General features: G+C 40.5%; 2 protein-coding genes across 2 annotated transcripts in view; both read right to left on the reverse strand.

Moving 5' to 3' along the window:
* Window positions 1–2,116: 2,116 nt before the first annotated feature.
* On the reverse strand, window positions 2,117–18,857 carry LOC117510434 (two pore calcium channel protein 1-like; the record flags this gene model as incomplete). The annotated part of the gene is given in 23 exon segments (XM_034170131.1): window positions 2,117–2,738; window positions 2,810–2,890; window positions 2,974–3,113; window positions 3,310–3,406; window positions 3,563–3,628; window positions 3,719–3,765; window positions 3,924–4,039; window positions 6,162–6,323; window positions 14,116–14,223; window positions 14,493–14,565; window positions 14,666–14,719; window positions 14,793–14,849; window positions 15,149–15,193; window positions 17,371–17,434; window positions 17,542–17,590; window positions 17,681–17,805; window positions 17,914–18,014; window positions 18,017–18,029; window positions 18,107–18,182; window positions 18,184–18,204; window positions 18,360–18,418; window positions 18,561–18,595; window positions 18,758–18,857. Coding segments are annotated over 23 exon segments (1,833 nt in total), but the record flags the coding sequence as incomplete, so codon positions are not given.
* Window positions 18,858–18,971: 114 nt separating this feature from the next.
* LOC117509951 (two pore calcium channel protein 1-like) overlaps window positions 18,972–19,579 on the reverse strand; it is a 43,501-nt gene continuing 42,893 nt past the window's right edge. The window contains exon 25 of the mRNA XM_034169560.1: window positions 18,972–18,983. Within this exon, the coding sequence (XP_034025451.1) occupies window positions 18,972–18,983 (12 nt within the window). The remainder of the gene's footprint in view (window positions 18,984–19,579) is intronic.

The raw sequence follows: 19,579 nt of genomic DNA on the forward strand, positions 1-19,579 counted from the left end.
TCTAGTACCCGCACTCTTTTACTACGCAGCCACGCTGTTGTAACACGTGCGGAATGTGCCTTGGCATTGTCTTGCTGAAATAAGCAGGGATGTCCCTGAAAAAGATGTTGCTTGGACGGAAGCATGTGTTGCTCCAAAACCTGGCTGTACCTTTCAGCATTATGGTGTCATCACAGATATGCAAGTTGCCCTTGCCATGGGCACTAACACACCCCCATACCATCACAGATGCTGGCTTTTGAACTTTACACTGGTAACAATCTGGATGGTCTTTTTCCTATTTTGTCTGGAGGACACGACGTCTATGATTTCCAAAAACAATTTGAAATGTGGACTCATCAGACCACAGCATACTTTTCCACTTTGCATCTGTCCATTTCAAATGAGCTCGGGCCCAAAGAAGGCGGCGGTGTTTCTGGATGTTGTTGATGTGTGGCTTTCGCTTTGCATGGTAGAGTGTTAACTTGCACTTGTAGATGTAGAGACGAATTGTGTTAACTGACAGTGGTTTTCTGAAGTGTTCCTGAGCCCACGTGGTAAGATCCTTTACACAATGATGTTTTTAATGGAGTGCCGCCTGAGGGATCGAAGGTCATGGGCATTCAATGTTGGTTTTCGGCCATGCCACGTACGTATAAAACGTTCTCCAGATTCTCTGAATCTTCTCATTATATTATGGACTGTAGCTGATAGAATCCCTAAATTCCTTGCAATTGAACACTGAGAAACATTGTTCTTAAACTGTTGGACTATTTTTTTTCATGCAGTTGTTCACAAAGTGGTGATCCTTGCCCCATCTTTGCTTGTGAACGGCTGAGCCTTTTGGGGATGCTCCTTTTATACCCAGTCATGACACTCACCTGTTTCCAATTAACCTGTTCACCGGTGGAATGTTCCAAACGGGTGTTCTTTGAGCATTCATGAACTTTCCCAGTCTTTTGTTGCCTCTGTCCCAGCTTTTTTGAAATGTGTTGCAGGCATCCATTTCAAAATGAGCAAATATTTGCACAAAAACAAAAAAGTCTATCAGTTTGAACATTAAATATCTTGTCTTTGTGGTGTATTCAATTGAATATCGGTTGAAGAGGATCTGCAAATCATTGTATTCTCCTTTCACAATGTCCCAACTTCATTGTAATTGGGGTTATAAGTAAAAAATACATATTGTTGCTATTCACCTTATTCAGCCCCGCCCACTTTTACAACAGACATTTCCATTTTGTCTTAGGACTTCCGGTGAGCGGTGTTTTCAGTACAGAATAGAGAAAGACATTACATGGGTAGAAACAAAAACCTTTTTGAGAAGCTCAAAGGGATCGACTCAGGCTCACCCACAGGTCATAACAGAGTGGGAAGATGACATGAAAAAGTGGCCCTCGATTATTTTTAACTACTTTGTGTTGTTACTCGACGTGGCAGGTTTGGCTATGAGGAACTAAAAGCTTCGCCCTGCACAGCACCACTGAAGCTTGTATAAAAGCACAATCAAGTTAAAATACTACTCAACAAGTAGTACCACCATAATGCCAAGATTATGTAACGTTAATATACGTATGGTGTTATTTCATGCAGTGCTTGGTTGTATCAAACGCCAGAAAATTAGTAAAGCAGACAGCAGCTAACGCTACAAACACAGCTTACCCGTTTGTCTCACTAGCGTCCGCCACAGCTTCTTCAACGGAGCGTTATAGTCCAATCATTTCTCTGGGTAAAGATCCAGTGGTGTGGGTTTTTTCTCCATAAAATAAAAAGAACAAATATGGATGTGTGGGTGGATTTGTCTAATTCAGCAGCTTTAGCCAGCACCGGAGAGCCTCGTCTTTCGATGGAGGAGGAAACAAATTAAATGCTGGTCCACAGCACTCAGATCTCTCCTTTCCATGTTTAAAACATCGTTGTGAAAGCAATAGTTTCCTCTTCTTCCAGTTGTTGTGGCACCCATGAACTGAACAATTAATGCTGCTCATGTTTGGACACTTCTAGCGTACTGTTCCCACGAAGCTAATCATCAGCCGCAGTGGCAAACCGGAAGTTGCTTGACAAAATGGAGCCGTCCCCCCTGACGTCTTGAATAAGGTGAATAAACAGGACTGTAAAACCATAAGGAAAACATGAATGACCTTGTCAAAGTAAACAATTTATTGAAATTAATAGCTGACTAAAATCCATTACAGAATAAGTTATATAAAAGTAAAATAGGTTCAGTCTGTTGAGACATTAGTTACACTAGGTTTTGTTGGAGCTTCACTTTTGGCATGTAGAGAACTTAGAATTACTATCCGTGTTAATACTGAGCAGATGAGCCATAAACTAATGCATTAGGTTTAAGCGTTATTATTTTTTACTGAGTAGTGATTACAAAAAGCCTACAGAAGTTGACACAACATAAAAGTTCCTGTCACATTTGCAGCTGGAATTTCTGTCTTTGAAAAGGCCAAAGGAGGTCCACATTCCTTCAGGGACAGAGCAGTAGTTCTGTGGTGACGGCCGGTGATGAGCTCCTGTTTGTCTCACGTCCAAGACACCCAGACTACTTCCCCACTGTGGGCGTGGTTATTGTGCGAGGAACTGGAACAGACTTACTGATCTGTGCGTCAGTTGATACTGTGAGATCCAGGCTGTGAGTTGAGCTGAGGCTCAGGAAAGGGTGACGGGTCAGAGACAGGACTGTCCACAGTCCGTACCAGGGCTTGGTCTGGTTGAGGTAGTATTTCCCTAGAGTACTCCTCATACCACTCCTAACAAAATAAACAAAACAAGTTATAAGGAAATAGTAGGAGAGAGTCACAGCTTTTCCACAGTATCTCACCTGTATCTCCTCCTCATACATTTTCATGCTGAGGTCACTCTTTGTCCTAGACCTCCGACCAAGGTACACCCAAGATGAGAGCTATGCATGCAATTATTTGGAAGGAAAACTGATTACGTTCTGATGTAGAGAGCAAAAGAGGAACCACTTGTGTTAGTTCTTACCCCGCTCCTGTCCATAGCTTGTAGAACTCCCTGTAGGGAGCTGAGGGAGGATGATCCTGGACTGGTCTGTTTATAGAGCTCCAGAGTGGCCAAAGCTTCGTCACGACTCGCCTCGACTTCAAACACAATCCCATTCTCATCTGGACGGACATTCAAACAAAATTACTGTACCATTCTTTCACTCTGCTGTGTGTTATACATGCAGGAAGTCATATCCAACACTGCGTGACGGTTTATATTCCAAATTACTACTCAGTTATCTGCATGTACATGCACATGTGCAAATTATCCACACACACTGTGCATGCATATACACACACACACACACTGTCCCACCCTCTGGGTTCTCCAGTGGCTCCTGGTTCTTGCGGCTATAATTCATGCGGAACACAAATGCGTCCAGAATGAAAGCCACAATAATGGTCATCACCACCTGGAGAGAGTGCGAGAAAGAATGTACACATGCACAGTCATGTTCACGTACGTTAACAGACAAAGGCAGGAATGCAGTGCATGGTTGCCAAAAGTACTAAAAACCTCAATGGACATATCACAGACGTTCATGCATGTTTAATTACCAAGTCCTCACCATGGTAACAATGTAAAAAGTCATGAAATATAGGCGGCTCCAGTGGCTTGTCATAGAGGTCACCTCCTTCCTGTGAAATGCAAATAGCAGAAGTTAACCAGTGACACGCACTGATAAATCACAAGCCTGTGGCGATCTGCTAATATGTGACATTACCATGGTGATGTACCAGTTGTTGACCACAGTCAGCTCAAACAGAGTCACTACAGTGAGGGAGGGGGGAAATGAACAAAATCTTCAATTCCATACAGTTACAGGACAGAGGAAGAGAAAGTGGTTGATTTTAAGTGTGACAACACCACCCACGATTCCCGGAAGAAAGTCATACCAGAAATTTACATCTTAAAACGAAAGGATTTACCAAAGCTGCTGAGAATATTGTTGAAGTTATTCAGATAATAGTAGCCTCCTCCCAATACCGTTCTGTTGCCAATGGTGACGTTGAACTGTCTGTAGGACTCTGCCACTGTGCTGGTGCTGAGAGGTATTGAGGAAAAAGAACATATTTTCTGTTATTCCTCCACATTTGGGGGAGACAGATAATATCAGGAACAACATCAACATGAAATGTCAAACTGCCCTGTTTTTTGTTTGTTTGGGGGGGGTTCCAATAATTTTTTTTGTATTTTTGATTTACAGGTCTTGAAAACCTGATCTTACTACGCTGACAAAGCAGCTGCCTCAAAATATAATTAATTCCCAACTGACTGAGTCACACCACAAAGTTTCATCAAAATCCATCCAATACTTTTTGAAATATCATGTATGCAAACAAAAAGACGGGGGTGATCACATAACCTCCACCCTCATCTGTCAGTCTTTTAGTAAGTACATACTACATAGGTTCAGAGGCCCACTGATGCTGGTGCTCATCTCTACATTCCATAGCATTAAGCGGTTGAAGGTCTATGATTCCCCCTGGACAGGACACCAGTCCCTCACATGTCACTTCACCTGACCAGGCTGGTACCCATTTACAGCTAGGTAGACTGAGACTTGCCCAAGGACACAAAAAGCTAGCCTGAATGGGAATCAAACCCATGTCTACATTTTGCTGGCCCAGCTCCTTATTCCATTGAACTACCTGCTTTGCTTATTTGCAAATGGAAATATTAATTTCTCCTGCAGTTCAGACCCCACCTTTTCATCATATTCCTGAAAAATCTGTTCTACTTTATTTATTATATAAGCTTGGTGAACTTTCTACAGGAGAAAATATAACCTCCATGCTGGGCAGAACATAAGTGAGCTTAAAGTGCATCTCACTAGTAAATAAAATGTCAAATGAGCTGCCTATTTTAATTAAATAAAGAATTACAAAAATATTGATGCATTGCATTTTATTTTTACCGTAGCCTGATTTCACCTGCTGCTTATAAACACTCAAAAACATGACCCTGTCAGGAAACTTGACTTTGATGACATCATATCAGGCCACGCCTCCCAGACACTATTGAAATCAATGAGGGAAAACAGAATTTTTTACAGTGTGAATTCTGTTTTTTGTGGACTTTGATGGTGAATATGTCAAAATGGTTAAAATGTGTTTTACGAGGATGCACTACAAGGACTAGTGTTGCTTATTAGGTGTATGGATTTTCCAAAGTTAATATTTTGAGGAGGAAAGTGAGGTTTTTTTTTTTTTGTTTTTTAGTGCCCCTGGGACAGATTGCAGAAATCAAGGCGAGCACAATGGTCTTCACAGAATGGACCTAACCACATATTTTATTCTTTCATTTTGTGTAGCCAGGAGAACTTTCAACAAAGTGTGTTGCCTCTCCTGAAAGTGTGGAACCAGCTGTGTTTGTGGTTTGTGGTGCCGCATCATGGTAAGCTAAGACGCTACGTGCAGGACGCCACATCTGTGAACATGAAGTCAGAAAGGCAACAATAACTGACCACTGCTAACAGGAGAGCTGTGACATGGACCAGCTCCCACCCCTTTGAGTTACTGAGTAAGCTAAGCTAAACCGATGGCTAAGCTGAGCTACCAAGACCCCTGACAAGTCTGGAGAAGGCTGATGGAGGATGTTTTTCTGTGAACAAAACACAGTGCCACACAGTGGAACAATAATTCTACCTGTGAACCCAATAGGAGTGAAATCAGAGACACCACTTTCACAGTGTGTAATCATTACTCAGTCTTATTGAGAAGTATACAATGGTTTTTGTTTGGGGGTTTTTTTCTGAATACACTGCGGGTTACAAAAAGGCAAATATGGACATATGTTAATTGCAAAATGCAAGAATTTACTTGAAAGCCAAATTAAAAATATAGCCATATACATTTGGAGACAACAAAGCAACCCCAGATTGACTGTGTGTACTGGAGTAAGTCATGAAGTGGACTGTAACTGGACACAGGTGAAGTGACCTTCAGACAGGTAATAGTCGGCACCTAAGATTACACAATTTTTACGTCTAAAAACAGCTCTGAATATGTGTGCATTTTTCAGACACTATAACTAATTTTATTTTTCTCAGCTACATCAGGGCCCACACAAGTTAGAGTTAAAAGTAATGATTCATAATCTGGTATATAATTTTTTGTGTCGATTGGTGTGTGATACGCCTTTCAATGTTGATATCACTGACTCACTTGCAGCAGTTGGGGTAGACCACGTCGGCAAAGAATTCCATTCCCACGATAGCAAACGAGTAGTAGAAGATAATTAAGGTCAACCCCAGGCTTGCCATTCTGGGGAACAGCTCAAACATGGTGTCCAACACATTGCGATACCTCTGCTTTATTTTAAACAACCTGAGGAAAAGACAATGAACCAAACCAATATTTTAACAACTTCGGAAACATAAGTAGTGCTTCAAATAAATATACGCTCATTTCATTAATGTACACCTTGCCACAGTTGGGGTTGCCCCTCCTTTTGTTTTCAGAACTGCTTTCATTTATTTCTGACATAGATTCAACCTGTCAGAAATGAAAAGGTGACCCACAGTCAGGAAGCGTCAAGGTGCATTTGGGAAAAGTCGGACAGCATTCTCAGAGCAGTCTAAACAGTCTGGCCCATTTGTGTGGCTCCTCTGAATGTTTTGCTCAAGTTCAAAACAGTCTTGCCACAGTCAAGGTGGAATAACCATCGTTACAGCAGTCAAATGTGCAGTCTGACCACTGTCTGACTGCATTAATCAAATCAATTTTATTATATAGCGCCAAATCACAACAAACAGTTGCCCCAAGGCGCTTTATATTGTAAGGCAAAAGCCATACAATAATTACAGAAAACCCCAACGGTCAAAACGACCCCCTGTGAGCAAGCACTTGGCGACAGTGGGAAGGAAAAAAACTCCCTTTTAATAGGAAGAAACCTCCAGCAGAACCAGGTCAGGGAGGGGCAGTCTTCTGCTGGGACTGGTTGGGGCTGAGGGGAGAGAATCAGGAAAAAGACATGCTGTGGAAGGGAGCAGAGATCAATCACTAATGATTAAATGCAGAGTGGTGCATACAGAGCAAAAAGAGAAAGAAACACTCAGTGCATCATGGGAACCCCCCCCAGCAATCTAAGTCTATATAGCAGCATAACTAAGGGATGGTTCAGGGTCACCTGATCCAGCCCTAACTATAAGCTTTAGCAAAAAGGAACGTTTTTAAGCCTAATCTTAAAAGTAGAGAGGGTGTCTGTCTCCCTGATCCGAATTGGGAGCTGGTTCCACAGGAGAGGAGCCTGAAAGCTGAAGGCTCTGCCTCCCATTCTACTCTTAAAAACCCTAGGAACTACAAGTAAGCCTGCTGTCTGAGAGCGAAGCGCCTCTATTGGGGTGATATGGTACTATGAGGTCCCTAAGATAAGATGGGACCTGATTATTCAAAACCTTATAAGTAAGAAGAAGAATTTTAAATTCTATTCTAGAATTAACAGGAAGCCAATGAAGAGAGGCCAATATGGGTGAAATATGCTCTCTCCTTCTAGTCCCCGTCAGTACTCTAGCTGTAGCATTTTGAATTAACTGAAGGCTTTTCAGGGAACTTTTAGGAAAACCTGATAATAATGAATTACAATAGTCCAGCCTAGAGGAAACAAATGCATGAATTAGTTTTTCAGCATCACTCTGAGACAAGACCTTTCTAATTTTAGAGATATTGCGCAAATGCAAAAAAGCAAGTCCTACATATTTGCTTAATATGCGCATTGAAGGAATATCTGATCAAAATGACTCCAAGATTTCTCACAATATTACTAGAGGACAGGGTAATGCCATCCAGAGTAAGGATCTGGTTAGACACCATGTTTCTAAGATTTGTGGGGCCAAGTACAATAACTTCAGTTTTATCTGAGTTTAAAAGCAGGAAATTAGAGGTCATCCATGTCTTTATGTCTGTAAGACATTCCTGCAGTTTAACTAATTGGTGTGTGTCCTCTGGCTTCATGGATAGATAAAGCTGGGTATCATCTGCGTAACAATGAAAATTTAAGCAATGCTTTCTAATAATACTGCCTAAGGAAGCATGTATAAAGTGAATATAAATTGGTCCTAGCACAGAACCTTGTGGAACTCCATAATTAACCTTAGTCTGTGAAGAAGATTCCCCATTTACATAACAAATTGTAATCTATTAGATAAATATGATTCAAACCACCGCAGTGCAGTGCCTTTAATACCTATGGCATGCTCTAATCTCTGTAATAAATTTTATGGTCAACCAGTATCAAAAGCAGCACTGCGGTCTAACAGGACAAGCACAGAGATGAGTCCACTGTCTGAGGCCATAAGAAGATCATTTGTAACCTTCACTAATGCTGTTCTGTACTATGATGAATTCTAAAACCTGACTGAAACTCTTCAAACAGACCATTCCTCTGCAGATGATCAGTTAGCTGTTTTACAACTACCCTTTCAAGAATTTTGAGAGAAAAGGAAGGTTGGAGATTGGCCTATAATTAGCAAAGATAGTGGTTCTAGTGATGGCTTTTTAAGTAATGGTTTTAATTACTGCACCTTAAAAGCCTGTGGTACATAGCAACTAATAAAGATAGATTGATCATATTTAAGATCAAAGCATTAATTAATGGTAGGGCTTCCTTGAGCAGCCTGGTAGGAATGGGGTCTAATATACATGTTGATGGTTTGGTGGAAGTAAACTAATGAAAATAACTCAGAACAATCGGAGAGAGAAAGAGTCTAACCAACTACCAGCATTACTGAAAGCAGCCAAAGATAACGATATGTCTTTGGGATGGTTATAAGTAATTTTTTTCTCTAATAGTTAAAATTTTATTAGCAAGAAAGTCATGAAGTCATTACTAGTTAAAGTTAAATACTCGGCTCAATAGAGCTCTGACTCTTTGTCAGCCTGGCTACAGTGCTGAAAAGAAACCTGGGGTTGTTCTTAATTTTCTTCAATAGTGATGAGTAGTAAGATGTTCTAGCTTTACGGAGGGCTTTTTTTATAGAGCAAACAGTCTCTTTTTTCCAGGCTAAGTGAAGATCTTCTAAATTAGTGAGATCCATTTCCTCTCCAACTTACGGGTTATCTGCTTTAAGCTGCGAGTTTGTGAGTTATACCACGGAGGTCAGGCACTTCTGATTTAAGGCTCTCTTTTCAGAGGAGCTACAGCATCCAAAGTTGTTGCTCAATGAGGATGTAAAACTATTGACCAGATAATCTATCTAATCTAATCTAATCTATCTCACTCACAGAGTTTAGGTAGCTACTCTGCACTGTGTTGGTATATGGCATTGGAGAACTAACAAAGAAGGAATCATATCTCTAAACCTAGTTACAGCGCTTTCCGAAAGACTTCTACTGTAATGAAACTTATTCCCCACTGCTGGGTAGTCCATTAAAGTAAATGTAAATGTTATTAAGAAATGATCAGACAGAAGGGGGTTTTTCAGGGAATACTGTTAAGTCTTCAATTTCCATCCATAAGTCAGAAACAAGATCTAAAGTATGGTTAAAGTGGTGGGTGGACTCGTTTTACTTTTGGCGAAGCCAATTGAGTCTAATAATAGATTAAATGCAGTGTTGAGGCTGTCAGTCTCAGCATCAATTTGGATGTTAAAATCGCCCACTATAATTATCTTATCTGAGCTAAGCACTAAGTCACACAAAAGGTCTGAAAATTCACAGAGAAACTCACAGTAACGACCAGGTGGACGATAGATAACAACAAAAAACTGGTTTTTGGGACTTCCAATTTGGATGGACAAGACTAAGAGTCAAGCTTTCAAATGAATTAAAGCCTGTCTGGTGGTTTTTGATTAATAAGCTGGAGTGGAACATTGCTGCTACGAGCATTCTGACAGTTAGTGTGACTCGGGGGTGTTGACTCATTTAAACTAACATATTCATCCTGCTGTAACCAGGTTTCTGTAAGGCAGAATAAATCAATATGTTGATCAATTATTATATCATTTACTAACAGGGACTTAGAAGAGAGAGGCCTAATGTTTAATAAACCACATTTAACTGTTTTAGTCTGTGGTGCAGTTGAAGGTGCTATATTATTTTTTCTTTTTTAATTTTTATGCTTAAATAGATTTTTACTGGTTGTTGGTGGTCTGGGAGCAGGCACCGTCTCTACGGGGATGGGGTATTGGGGGGATGGCAGGGGGAGAGAAGCTGCAGAGAGGTGTGTAAGACTACAACTCTGCTTCCTGGTCCCAACCCTGGATAGTCACGGTTTGGAGGGTTTAATAAAATTGGCCAGATTTCTAGAAATGAGAGCTACTCCATCCAAAGTGGGATGGATGCCGTCTCTCTAACAAGACCAGGTTTCCCCAGAAGCTTTGCCAATTATCTATGAAGCCCACCATTTTTTGGACACCACTCAGACAGCCAGCAATTCAAGGAGAACATGCGCTAAACATGTCACTCCCGGTCCGACTGGGGAGGGGCCCAGAGAAAACTACAGAGTCTGACATTGTTTTTGCAAAGTTACACACCGATTCATTGTTAATTTTAGTGACCTCCGATTGGCATAACCGGTGTCATTACTGCTGACGTGAATTACAATCTTACCAAATTTACTCTTAGCCTTAGCCAGCAGTTTCAAATTTCCTTCAATGTTGCCTGCTCTGGCCCCCCGAAGACAACTGACTATGGTTGCTGGTGTTGCTGACTTCACATTTCTCAAAACAGAGTCCCCAATAACCAGAATTTGTTCCTCGGCGGGTGTGTCGCCGAGTGGGGAAAAACGGTTAGAGATGTGAACGGGTTGGTGGTGTACAGGGGGCTTCTGTTTAGGACTAGGTTTCTTCCTGTTAAAAGGGAGTTTTTCCTTCCCACTGTCGCCAAGTGCTTGCTCACAGGGGGTCATTTTGACCGTTGGGGTTTTTCTGTAATTACTGTATGGCTTTTGCCTTACAATATAAAGCGCCTTGGGGCAACTGTTTGTTGTGATTTGGCGCTATATAAATAAAATTGATTTGATTTGATTGATGTGACTACGTTTCCTCCTCACTCACCCAGCAGGCCTGCTTTCCCGGCTGCTCGGGATCTGCTGGGGGACAGCTAACGGCGGCTAAGCTACCTTGGTCCGCACCAACTACAGGGTTTGGCTAGCTGTAGGATTTTCCAAGGTGCGGAGCCGAGTCTCCAATTCGCCCAGCCTGGCCTCCAAAGCTACGAATAAGCTACACTTATTACAAGTACCATTACTGCTAAAGGAGGCAGAGGAATAACTAAACATTTCACACCCAGAGCAGAAAAGTGCGGGAGAGACAGGAGAAGCCGCCATGCTAAACCGGCTAAGAGCTAGTAGCTGCGCTAAGCTAGCGGATTCCTAAAAACACACAAAGTGAATAATGTGTAAATAATTTAGAGGTGATTCAGCAGAGGGAGTGCTTTAGTTAAGGCACGTGAAGATTACACTGTGAAACAAATTGTTATCTAGTTATCTAGATCAATCTAACTATGCAGATTAAACAGCTAACAGATACAGCAAAGCACCGCTGTACTCCGGAACAAGAAGTGATACAATACCGCAGTGAGAGCCAACCACCAGTAGAGGCAAGTCTGATAAACAATCAGACGGCGTGAAAAAGGCATTCATGACATTCTGATTGTGTTTGGGGGAACGTTCGGCATGCTTCCTCCCTGGCCGAATTTCCCACCATAGTGCACAAATTCGAGTGCACCTGGAGTGCTGCTGGAATATATTCTGCCGAACTGCAATCGGACCGGAATTGTACAGCTTGTAAGTGCATTCTTATTGTTCTTACTGCATCCTGGCAGCTGTTCAGATATTCTTACTGTGTACCACCTACATTTGTACTGCGTTTAGAGGCTCATGCACACGTCACGTGCTTGAATCAGTCAGGGAGGGTCGGAGCACAGTATGGATATTCGGATAACTGTCATCCGCAATTCTTATGCCCTCCCAGATGTGGCATTTTTTTTGTTGTTTGGCATTCTGCTTGATTTGGCTTGGGTCGTGTGCATTCGTACTATGTGTGACGGGGGTCTAAGCAGTGGTGGGCACAGCTAACCAAAACGTTAGCTTCAATAAATGCTAATCAGCTAACTGAAAAGTTATCTTTTATAAGGCTGAACCGATAAACCACCAAAAAATTTATCGGAAGCTACAGCTAACCGATAACTTTCAGTATTGTCTCTGGTACACTCCCAGCTACTAACAAGCCGATTTTGAATTTAAACACCTCCCGCGCTTCTAACAGAATCAAAGATGATCACAAACCCCAACACAGCCAATGAGTCAGCACTTCTATGTTTGTGCACCCTGCCCACTGCTGCAAAGATACGCCATTTACCTTAACAGCAAACAGAGGTTCAGCCGTGAGGCAGACGTCTTGAAAAGGAAAGCAGGTTTGACTTAAGGCTTTGATTTATAAATCATATTAATCCAGATAGAATAACTACATTAATATCAACTGTGTCATTTGTAGAAAGTAAAAATAACACATATCTGTTAATTTTAAATAATGCACTAATTCTGAAGATTTGAACACATACAGATGGCCAAAGGGATTATGCGTAAGTTGTGATTCAACAATCGTGTGACATAACTGGGTGCCAGTAGATGGCATTGTTCTATGCATTTTGACCCTGGTTATATCACACGGTTGTCAACCTGAATCAGAACTTAACAAACAGACTTTTCAGTTTCGCAAATGCCTTTTTTTAACAAATGAAAAAAATTACATATTTTACAAAATCATTGATTTGTAAACACCAACACACACGTTACATTAACTTGTGTTGGTGTTTACATAGAATGAATTAGTCAACCAATCAGTGTGAGCAGAGGCTGAGTTTACCCATAATCCCTTTGGGCATCTGTGTGTAATGTTCAAATCTTCAGAATTAGTGCGTTATTTTAAAATTAACAGATATGTGGTATATTTTCACTTTGTACATTTTAAGAGTTGACATTAATGTAGTTATTCTATCCAGATTCATTTGATTATAAATCAAAACCCTAAGTCAAACCTGCTTTCCTTTTCAAGACGTCTGCCTCACGGCTGGGCAGCCATACGTATTTATTTTATTTTTGTGGCAGCCTGGCGGCCAGGCCCCTTCTACTGAGACAGAATTGAGTTCAGCTGCCTCACTGCTGCAAAATACATAGCAGACAGGAGCCAACAGGGTTTATAAATGATTTTCACTGTTACTATGTTAAAAAAAAAACGTTAGAGGTCTAAAAGTTATCGGAACTAAATTTATCAGAAGCGAATTGGTCTGCTGATGGTTTTTGAAGTTACCTGAAAAGCTAATCCGCTAACAAAAAAGTTATCTTAGATAATTAGCAGTTAGCAAATTAACCGAACTGTGCCCACCACTGGGTCTAAAGCAGAATAGATGAGTGCTTTTGATGTCCAAATTCTAACCCTACCCTCTGAATGTCACAGCACAAATTGAAACTCATTAGACTGGGGAATATTTTTATAGTCTCTTAAGGTCTGGTTGTGGTGAGCCCGTGCATATTGTAGCCTCAGTTTGCTGTTCTTAGCTGAGAGGAAGTCACACTCTTTTGTGGTTTTCTGCAGGTCGAGCCAACTGGTTCAGGGTTCAAACTGTTGTGCTTTCAGAGGCACTGCTCAAACCTGTCTGGTCACTCTTCCCCGACCTGAGCCATCAAAAAAGCATTTCTAACAAAAGAACTGGCACTCACTGGATGTCTCTTCTTTCTTTCTGTCCATTCTCTGTAGACCCTATAGACGTTTGTGGGTGAAAATCCCAGTAAATCAGAACTTTGTAGAAAACTCAAACCATCTGGCACCAACAAGCACTTCATGTTCAAAGTCCCATAAACCACCTTTCTTTCTTTATCATCCTGATGTTTGGTTTGGTTGGTAGATCCTCCTGACCATACCTCATTTTCTAAATGCTGTGATTTGCTTTAATTAGCAGTTGAACAAGTGTACTTAATAAAGTAGTCAGTGAGTGTAAATGCTGCCTTAAGTGAATGCACACATCCACTACAAGCAGCATGTTGGTCGTTGTTGTGTCTCAAGGTTCTTGAAATGAAGCGCTATCTCCACCTGGTGGACTTTTACCATTAATGCAGGTACAACAGAATTTCACTAAGTGGAGCTCTTGGTTAATAACAGAAATGGAAATGACAACCTACCGGAGCAGCTGAAGTGGTCTGAGCACTACGATGAAGTAGAACGGCTCCATATTGAAGGCAAGTGCAACAAGGCCCAAGAAGGCGAACACTGTCACTGAGAAGTCAAACCTGGATAAAAAATAAAAATCATAGCACATCAAGGAGTGGTCCTCGCAACACACAACCAGCAATTAGTTAATGTTCAAATCAGCATTTGTTAACCTTTCACAAAACAATTAATATTACTACAGTATGCAAAATGGCTAAAAACCAGGCATTCAGATTCATAACTGTAGTAGTTAGACTGAAGTGGTCAAGAGAAATTACTGAGATTGACAACTATCCCACTGAAATTTTGGATTCAGTACTTGTGCAGCCATCAATAAGTTGTTACTCACAGATTCCAACCAGAGCTGAAATAAGCCTTTGGTCCCAAACCTGTTATTTTCAACAATACCTCGACACCATAAACTGAAAATCAACAAACACAAAGGCACATAAAAAAAAACTTTGATAAATTGTCGAGAAGTCCAACATTATGACGATGATTGTTTAACTACAGCAAACTCACTGGTAAGGAATACAATGTAACTCCAAGGAACAACTCTGGACCAGGAGAATCCACCTGAAGGAGGAGAAGAATGTCAACCATGTACAGTTGGAAACACTTCCATCTGTGTTGCTGGGTGAGAACTTACTGTTCAGTGTGTACGTCTCCCCAAGGATCCACACCCCATTAATGGCCACCACTACATCTGCAGGAACATAGGAGATTTTAGAGACTTTGGTCAGGCATGAGAATTTTCAGGAGCTTTCCTGAAATCTGGATTTTTTTTTTTTTTTTTTAGGACAATCTGGACAAAGTATTCTTGACTTTATCAAGCATCTGCTTGGCTGCCAAAACAATCCTTAAAACGGCTGTAATTTTGCCTAAAACCCAGGAGCTCCTACAGTGGGTCCCAGATCCCGGCCAACTTCCACAATGTCTCATTATCATTTCTGTTCTTGCATCGTCTCTGAAGAGAGTGGGGAGTAAAATATGAATTAAACTTACACATGGTGTACTGGAAGGTTTTTGATTTCACCAGCAAGTTAATGCCTGTTAAGGAACAGAACAAAGAACTTAGAAACACTGAGTTGAAAGACTGACAATTTTTGTCACACTGCAAAAAACAAAAAGACAAACTAAACAAATCAAACAACCCCCCTCAAATCTTACCAAGTAGAGTTGCATAATATCTAATCTACGTTTCATATATATGAAACAATGACTTAACAAGTATAGTTTTAGTCAAAAACAAGGTCTTGTTTTTACATGATACATCTTTAAAATCTTGTTATGTGAAGGAGTCTTGGAAACATTTTAAGTGATATCTCAGATGAAGATATTTTTTTTAAACTCAGAGCTACTGTCATTGTTTGTAAAAGATGTAACACTTCCTAATACCAATAAATATTACTGAAAACGATTTTTTTCACATCATTTCAAGATGTTATTTCAAGAAATGAAACAGGCAGATTTTTACATGAAAACAAGGTGTTTTTACCTTGTATAAAGTACAAAACATTCCTGCATTTAGCACGGCATGTATGCCAGCAGTGGTGGGCACAGTTCAGCTAATCCGATAACAGATAATTATCGAAGCTAATGTTTTTGCTTGCGGATTAGCTTTTCAGATAAGTTCTAAAACCATCATCGGATCTTCCGATAAATTTAGTTCCGATAACGTTCACTCAGATTTTTTTGTTTGCTGGTAAAGTGAGCAAAGTTTAACGGTCAAAAACGTTTGTAAACCCTAAAATCAAACATTTTAGTCCGTCTGTTGTATGTTTGTGGCAGACTGGCTGCCTGTTGCTTACTGATGATGTCATCATTACGCACAAAACGTGATTGGCCGGTCGACGCAGGGAGCATTGTGGGTAGTGTAGTTCAGGTTCACTTTGGACGTTACAGTGAGTTATCCGCTCGACACAAAAACAAAACAGACTAATTTTAACATTATTTTATTTTATTTCTTTGTGGCTGATATAATTTAATCACCAAGACTCTGTGGGGGGAGAGGAGCTCTCACAGTGCAGCTGTGTACAGAGGGACTTTTCTTCACTGTTTAGACACTGTTTTGGATTTTTTTTTTTTTTTAAACGATGCTTTATGTGGATTATTTCTTCAGATGAATCCCACTGAAACTAACAGGTAAGAATTTATATTTACATGTCTTTTAATCCACCAATCAATGCATTAAAGGACATATTTCGGTTGTTTAAGCCGCAGGGTTCAAAGCATTTGAAAAAAGCAGCAGCAAATTCCTTGCAACTGAACATTGTTCTTAAACTGCTGGACTATTTTTTCACGCAGTGTTCACAAAGTGGTGATCCTCACCCCATCTTTGCTTGTGAATGGATGAGCCTTTTGGGGATGCTCCTTTTACCCAATCATGACACTCACCTGTTTCCAATTAGGTGTCTTTGATCATTCAACTTTCCCAGTCTTTTGTTGCCCCGTCCCAACTTTTTTGAAACGTGTTGCAGGCATCCATTTCAATATGAGCAAATATTTGCACAAAAACAACAAAGTTTATCAGTTTGAACATTAAATATCTTGTCTTTGTGATGTATTCAATTGAATACAGGTTGAAGAGGATTTTCAAATCATTATATTCTGTTTTTATTTACATTTTACATAACATCCCAACTTCACTGGGGTTGTACAGAGACATCCTGGATAAAAACTACAAAGTGTTCTTCACCTCAGACTGGTGCAATGGTTCATCTTTCAGCAGGTCAATGACCCTAACCACGCAGTCAAGATATCAAAGGAGTGGCTTCAGGACAACTCTGTGAGTGGCTCAGCAGAGCCCAGACCTGAATCTGATTGAACATCTCTGGAGAGATCTGAAAATGGCTGTACACTGATGTTCTCCATCCAACCTGATGGAGCTTGAGAGGTGCTGCAAAGAGGAATGGGCAAAACCGCCCAAAGACAGGTGCGCCAAGCTTGTGACATCATATTCAAGAGGACTTGAAGCTGTAATTGCTGCCAAAGGCGCATCAACAAGTACTGAGCAAAGGGTGTGAATACTTAAGTACAGGTGATTTCTCTGTTTTTAGTTTTAATAAATTTGCAAACAAATAAAAAACTTTTCCATGTTGTCATTATGGGGTGTTGTGAGTATAAATTTGAGGGAAAAAATAAATTTACTCCATTTTGGAATAAGGATGTAACAAGAAAATGTGGAAAAAGTGAAGCACTATGAATACTTTTTGGATGCACTGTACCTTTGAAAATAAGGAAAGTCGTGTGTGGGAGGTCATCAAACCAATGTTCGCCACTACGCCGTGCCTGGAGGAAAAACAAAAGACAAACAAACAAAGAAACAGGTATTTGTTAAAAATGAGGGAAAGGGACAAAAATCAAAACAGTGTAAGTTTAATAATCAAGAACTTTACCTTCCATTTAAGGCCATTGACCTCATAGAATTTGTAAAAGTCTTGCAGACTGTAACAGAGCAGATTCACTTTAAACTACACTGTAAGAAAATGTGAAGTTGCTGTTAAAGATATGACTGTAAGTGAAAATATTTGTGACCTGAGTATAGGAGCCCCTAAGGTGTTCAGAGCTTTATATGTGAGGAAGCGGTCTCTAGCAGACATATGTGGTCTGTAAAAACGCATCAGACCATCAAACTGTTTCAGTGACACGCCCATTGGCCTCTGCAGAGAAACACACACCACAGACAAATAAAAATTGCACAAGTTGTGAACAATTAATACTGAACTGCCAGATTACACGTTTCACTACACAGATCAGTGAAGACCAACCTGACGGCTGACCAACAGCTGAAAGGCGTGATCGACTGCAGAGCGTTTGTGAAGCAGCAGTGATTTAAACTTCATCTTCTCAACATCGTTGAAGGTATCAAGACCACTGCCAGGAGCTAGAGAAGGATAAATAGTAGTGGGAGAATCACAATCAAAAAGAAAAATGTAACATCATGTTGTGAAGCTGATGTACCAGGTTCATTATGAAGTAGAGCTCTATGGAGAGGTAAACAATGAAGAAGACACAGGACCAGCGGTTGTTGGAGTACTGGCATCATCACATCTGGGAAACTAGAGGAGAAGAAAGAAAACCATGTGATACAAAATTATCTGGAATCAGCATCACACACGTCAAAGTTAACACACGGGCTAGATTAAGAAGGTGGATATGTGCTGCACACATGCTCATGTATGTAAAAATAACTGAACAAAAGCAAAGTACTTACTTTGCTGTAGTCAGCAAGACAAACAGACTAACAAGACTGTTCTCCAGAGTGCTGAAGTACTGTATAGACCAGAAAAAAGTCAGGAAATCTAACAACTATGTGCAGGAAAAAATAAATAAATAAATAAAGATCCAGTACAGTGAAAAGAACCACTCACAACTTTAATACAAAAGCACCCAAAACTGCCAATACTCAACATACCGGGTCAGCCTTGTTTGGAGAGAAGAGACAAAAACCTGGGAAAAGAGACCACAGAGAGAGAGAAAGAAAGAGGGAGGGGGAGAGGAGAGAGAGCGAGCGCGCGCGAGAGAGAGATAAATGTTTCAAAAAGCCAACACCTGCATAAAGAGTCTTATAATATTTGAATAATCAAAGGCAAAAAAAAAAAGTGATCTTACCCAAGATAGCAAAGATAACCATGAAGAAGAGCAGCAGTAGCAGAATGTCAATAAAAGGTGGGAGTGACTGGAAAATCTGACGTAAATTTCTGATTGGGAAAAAAAAGTGTCACTGGCAAAGCATTAAAAAAAATTAATTTGAAGGACCAACTTTACAATGTGATGTTGGAAGATATTGAATCCAATCAACAAGCACCACAGTGTATTTTTTTTTTCAAAGAGCGAGCTGAAAGGACAAATTTACATTTTAAAACCTTTAAAACAAAACCATATTCACAACCTTTGATGACTGCTTTGTTTTTGAGAATACTTGTTATGGACATCTCCCACATATATATGTTCTGTTCATTAAAATTCAATTCAATTCAATTTTATTTATATAGCGCCAAATCACAACAAACAGTTGCCCCAAGGCGCTTTATATTGTAAGGCAAGGCCATACAATAATTACGTAAAAACCCCAAAGGTCAAAACGACCCCTGTGAGCAAGCACTTGGCGACAGTGGGAAGGAAAAACTCCCTTTTAACAGGAAGAAACATCCAGCAGAACCAGGCTCAGGGAGGGGCAGTCTTCTGCTGGGACTGGTTGGGGCTGAGGGAGAGAACCAGGAAAAAGACATGCTGTGGAGGGGAGCAGAGATCAATCACTAATGATTAAATGCAGAGTGGTGCATACAGAGCAAAAAGAGAAAGAAACACTCAGTGCATTATGGGAACCCCCCAGCAGTCTAAGTCTATAGCAGCATAACTAAGGGATGGTTCAGGGTCACCTGATCCAGCCCTAACTATAAGCTTTAGCAAAAAGGAAAGTTTTAAGCCTAA

Source organism: Thalassophryne amazonica, chromosome 5 (assembly GCF_902500255.1).
Source record: "Thalassophryne amazonica chromosome 5, fThaAma1.1, whole genome shotgun sequence".
Classification (NCBI taxonomy): Eukaryota; Metazoa; Chordata; class Actinopteri; order Batrachoidiformes; family Batrachoididae; genus Thalassophryne; species Thalassophryne amazonica.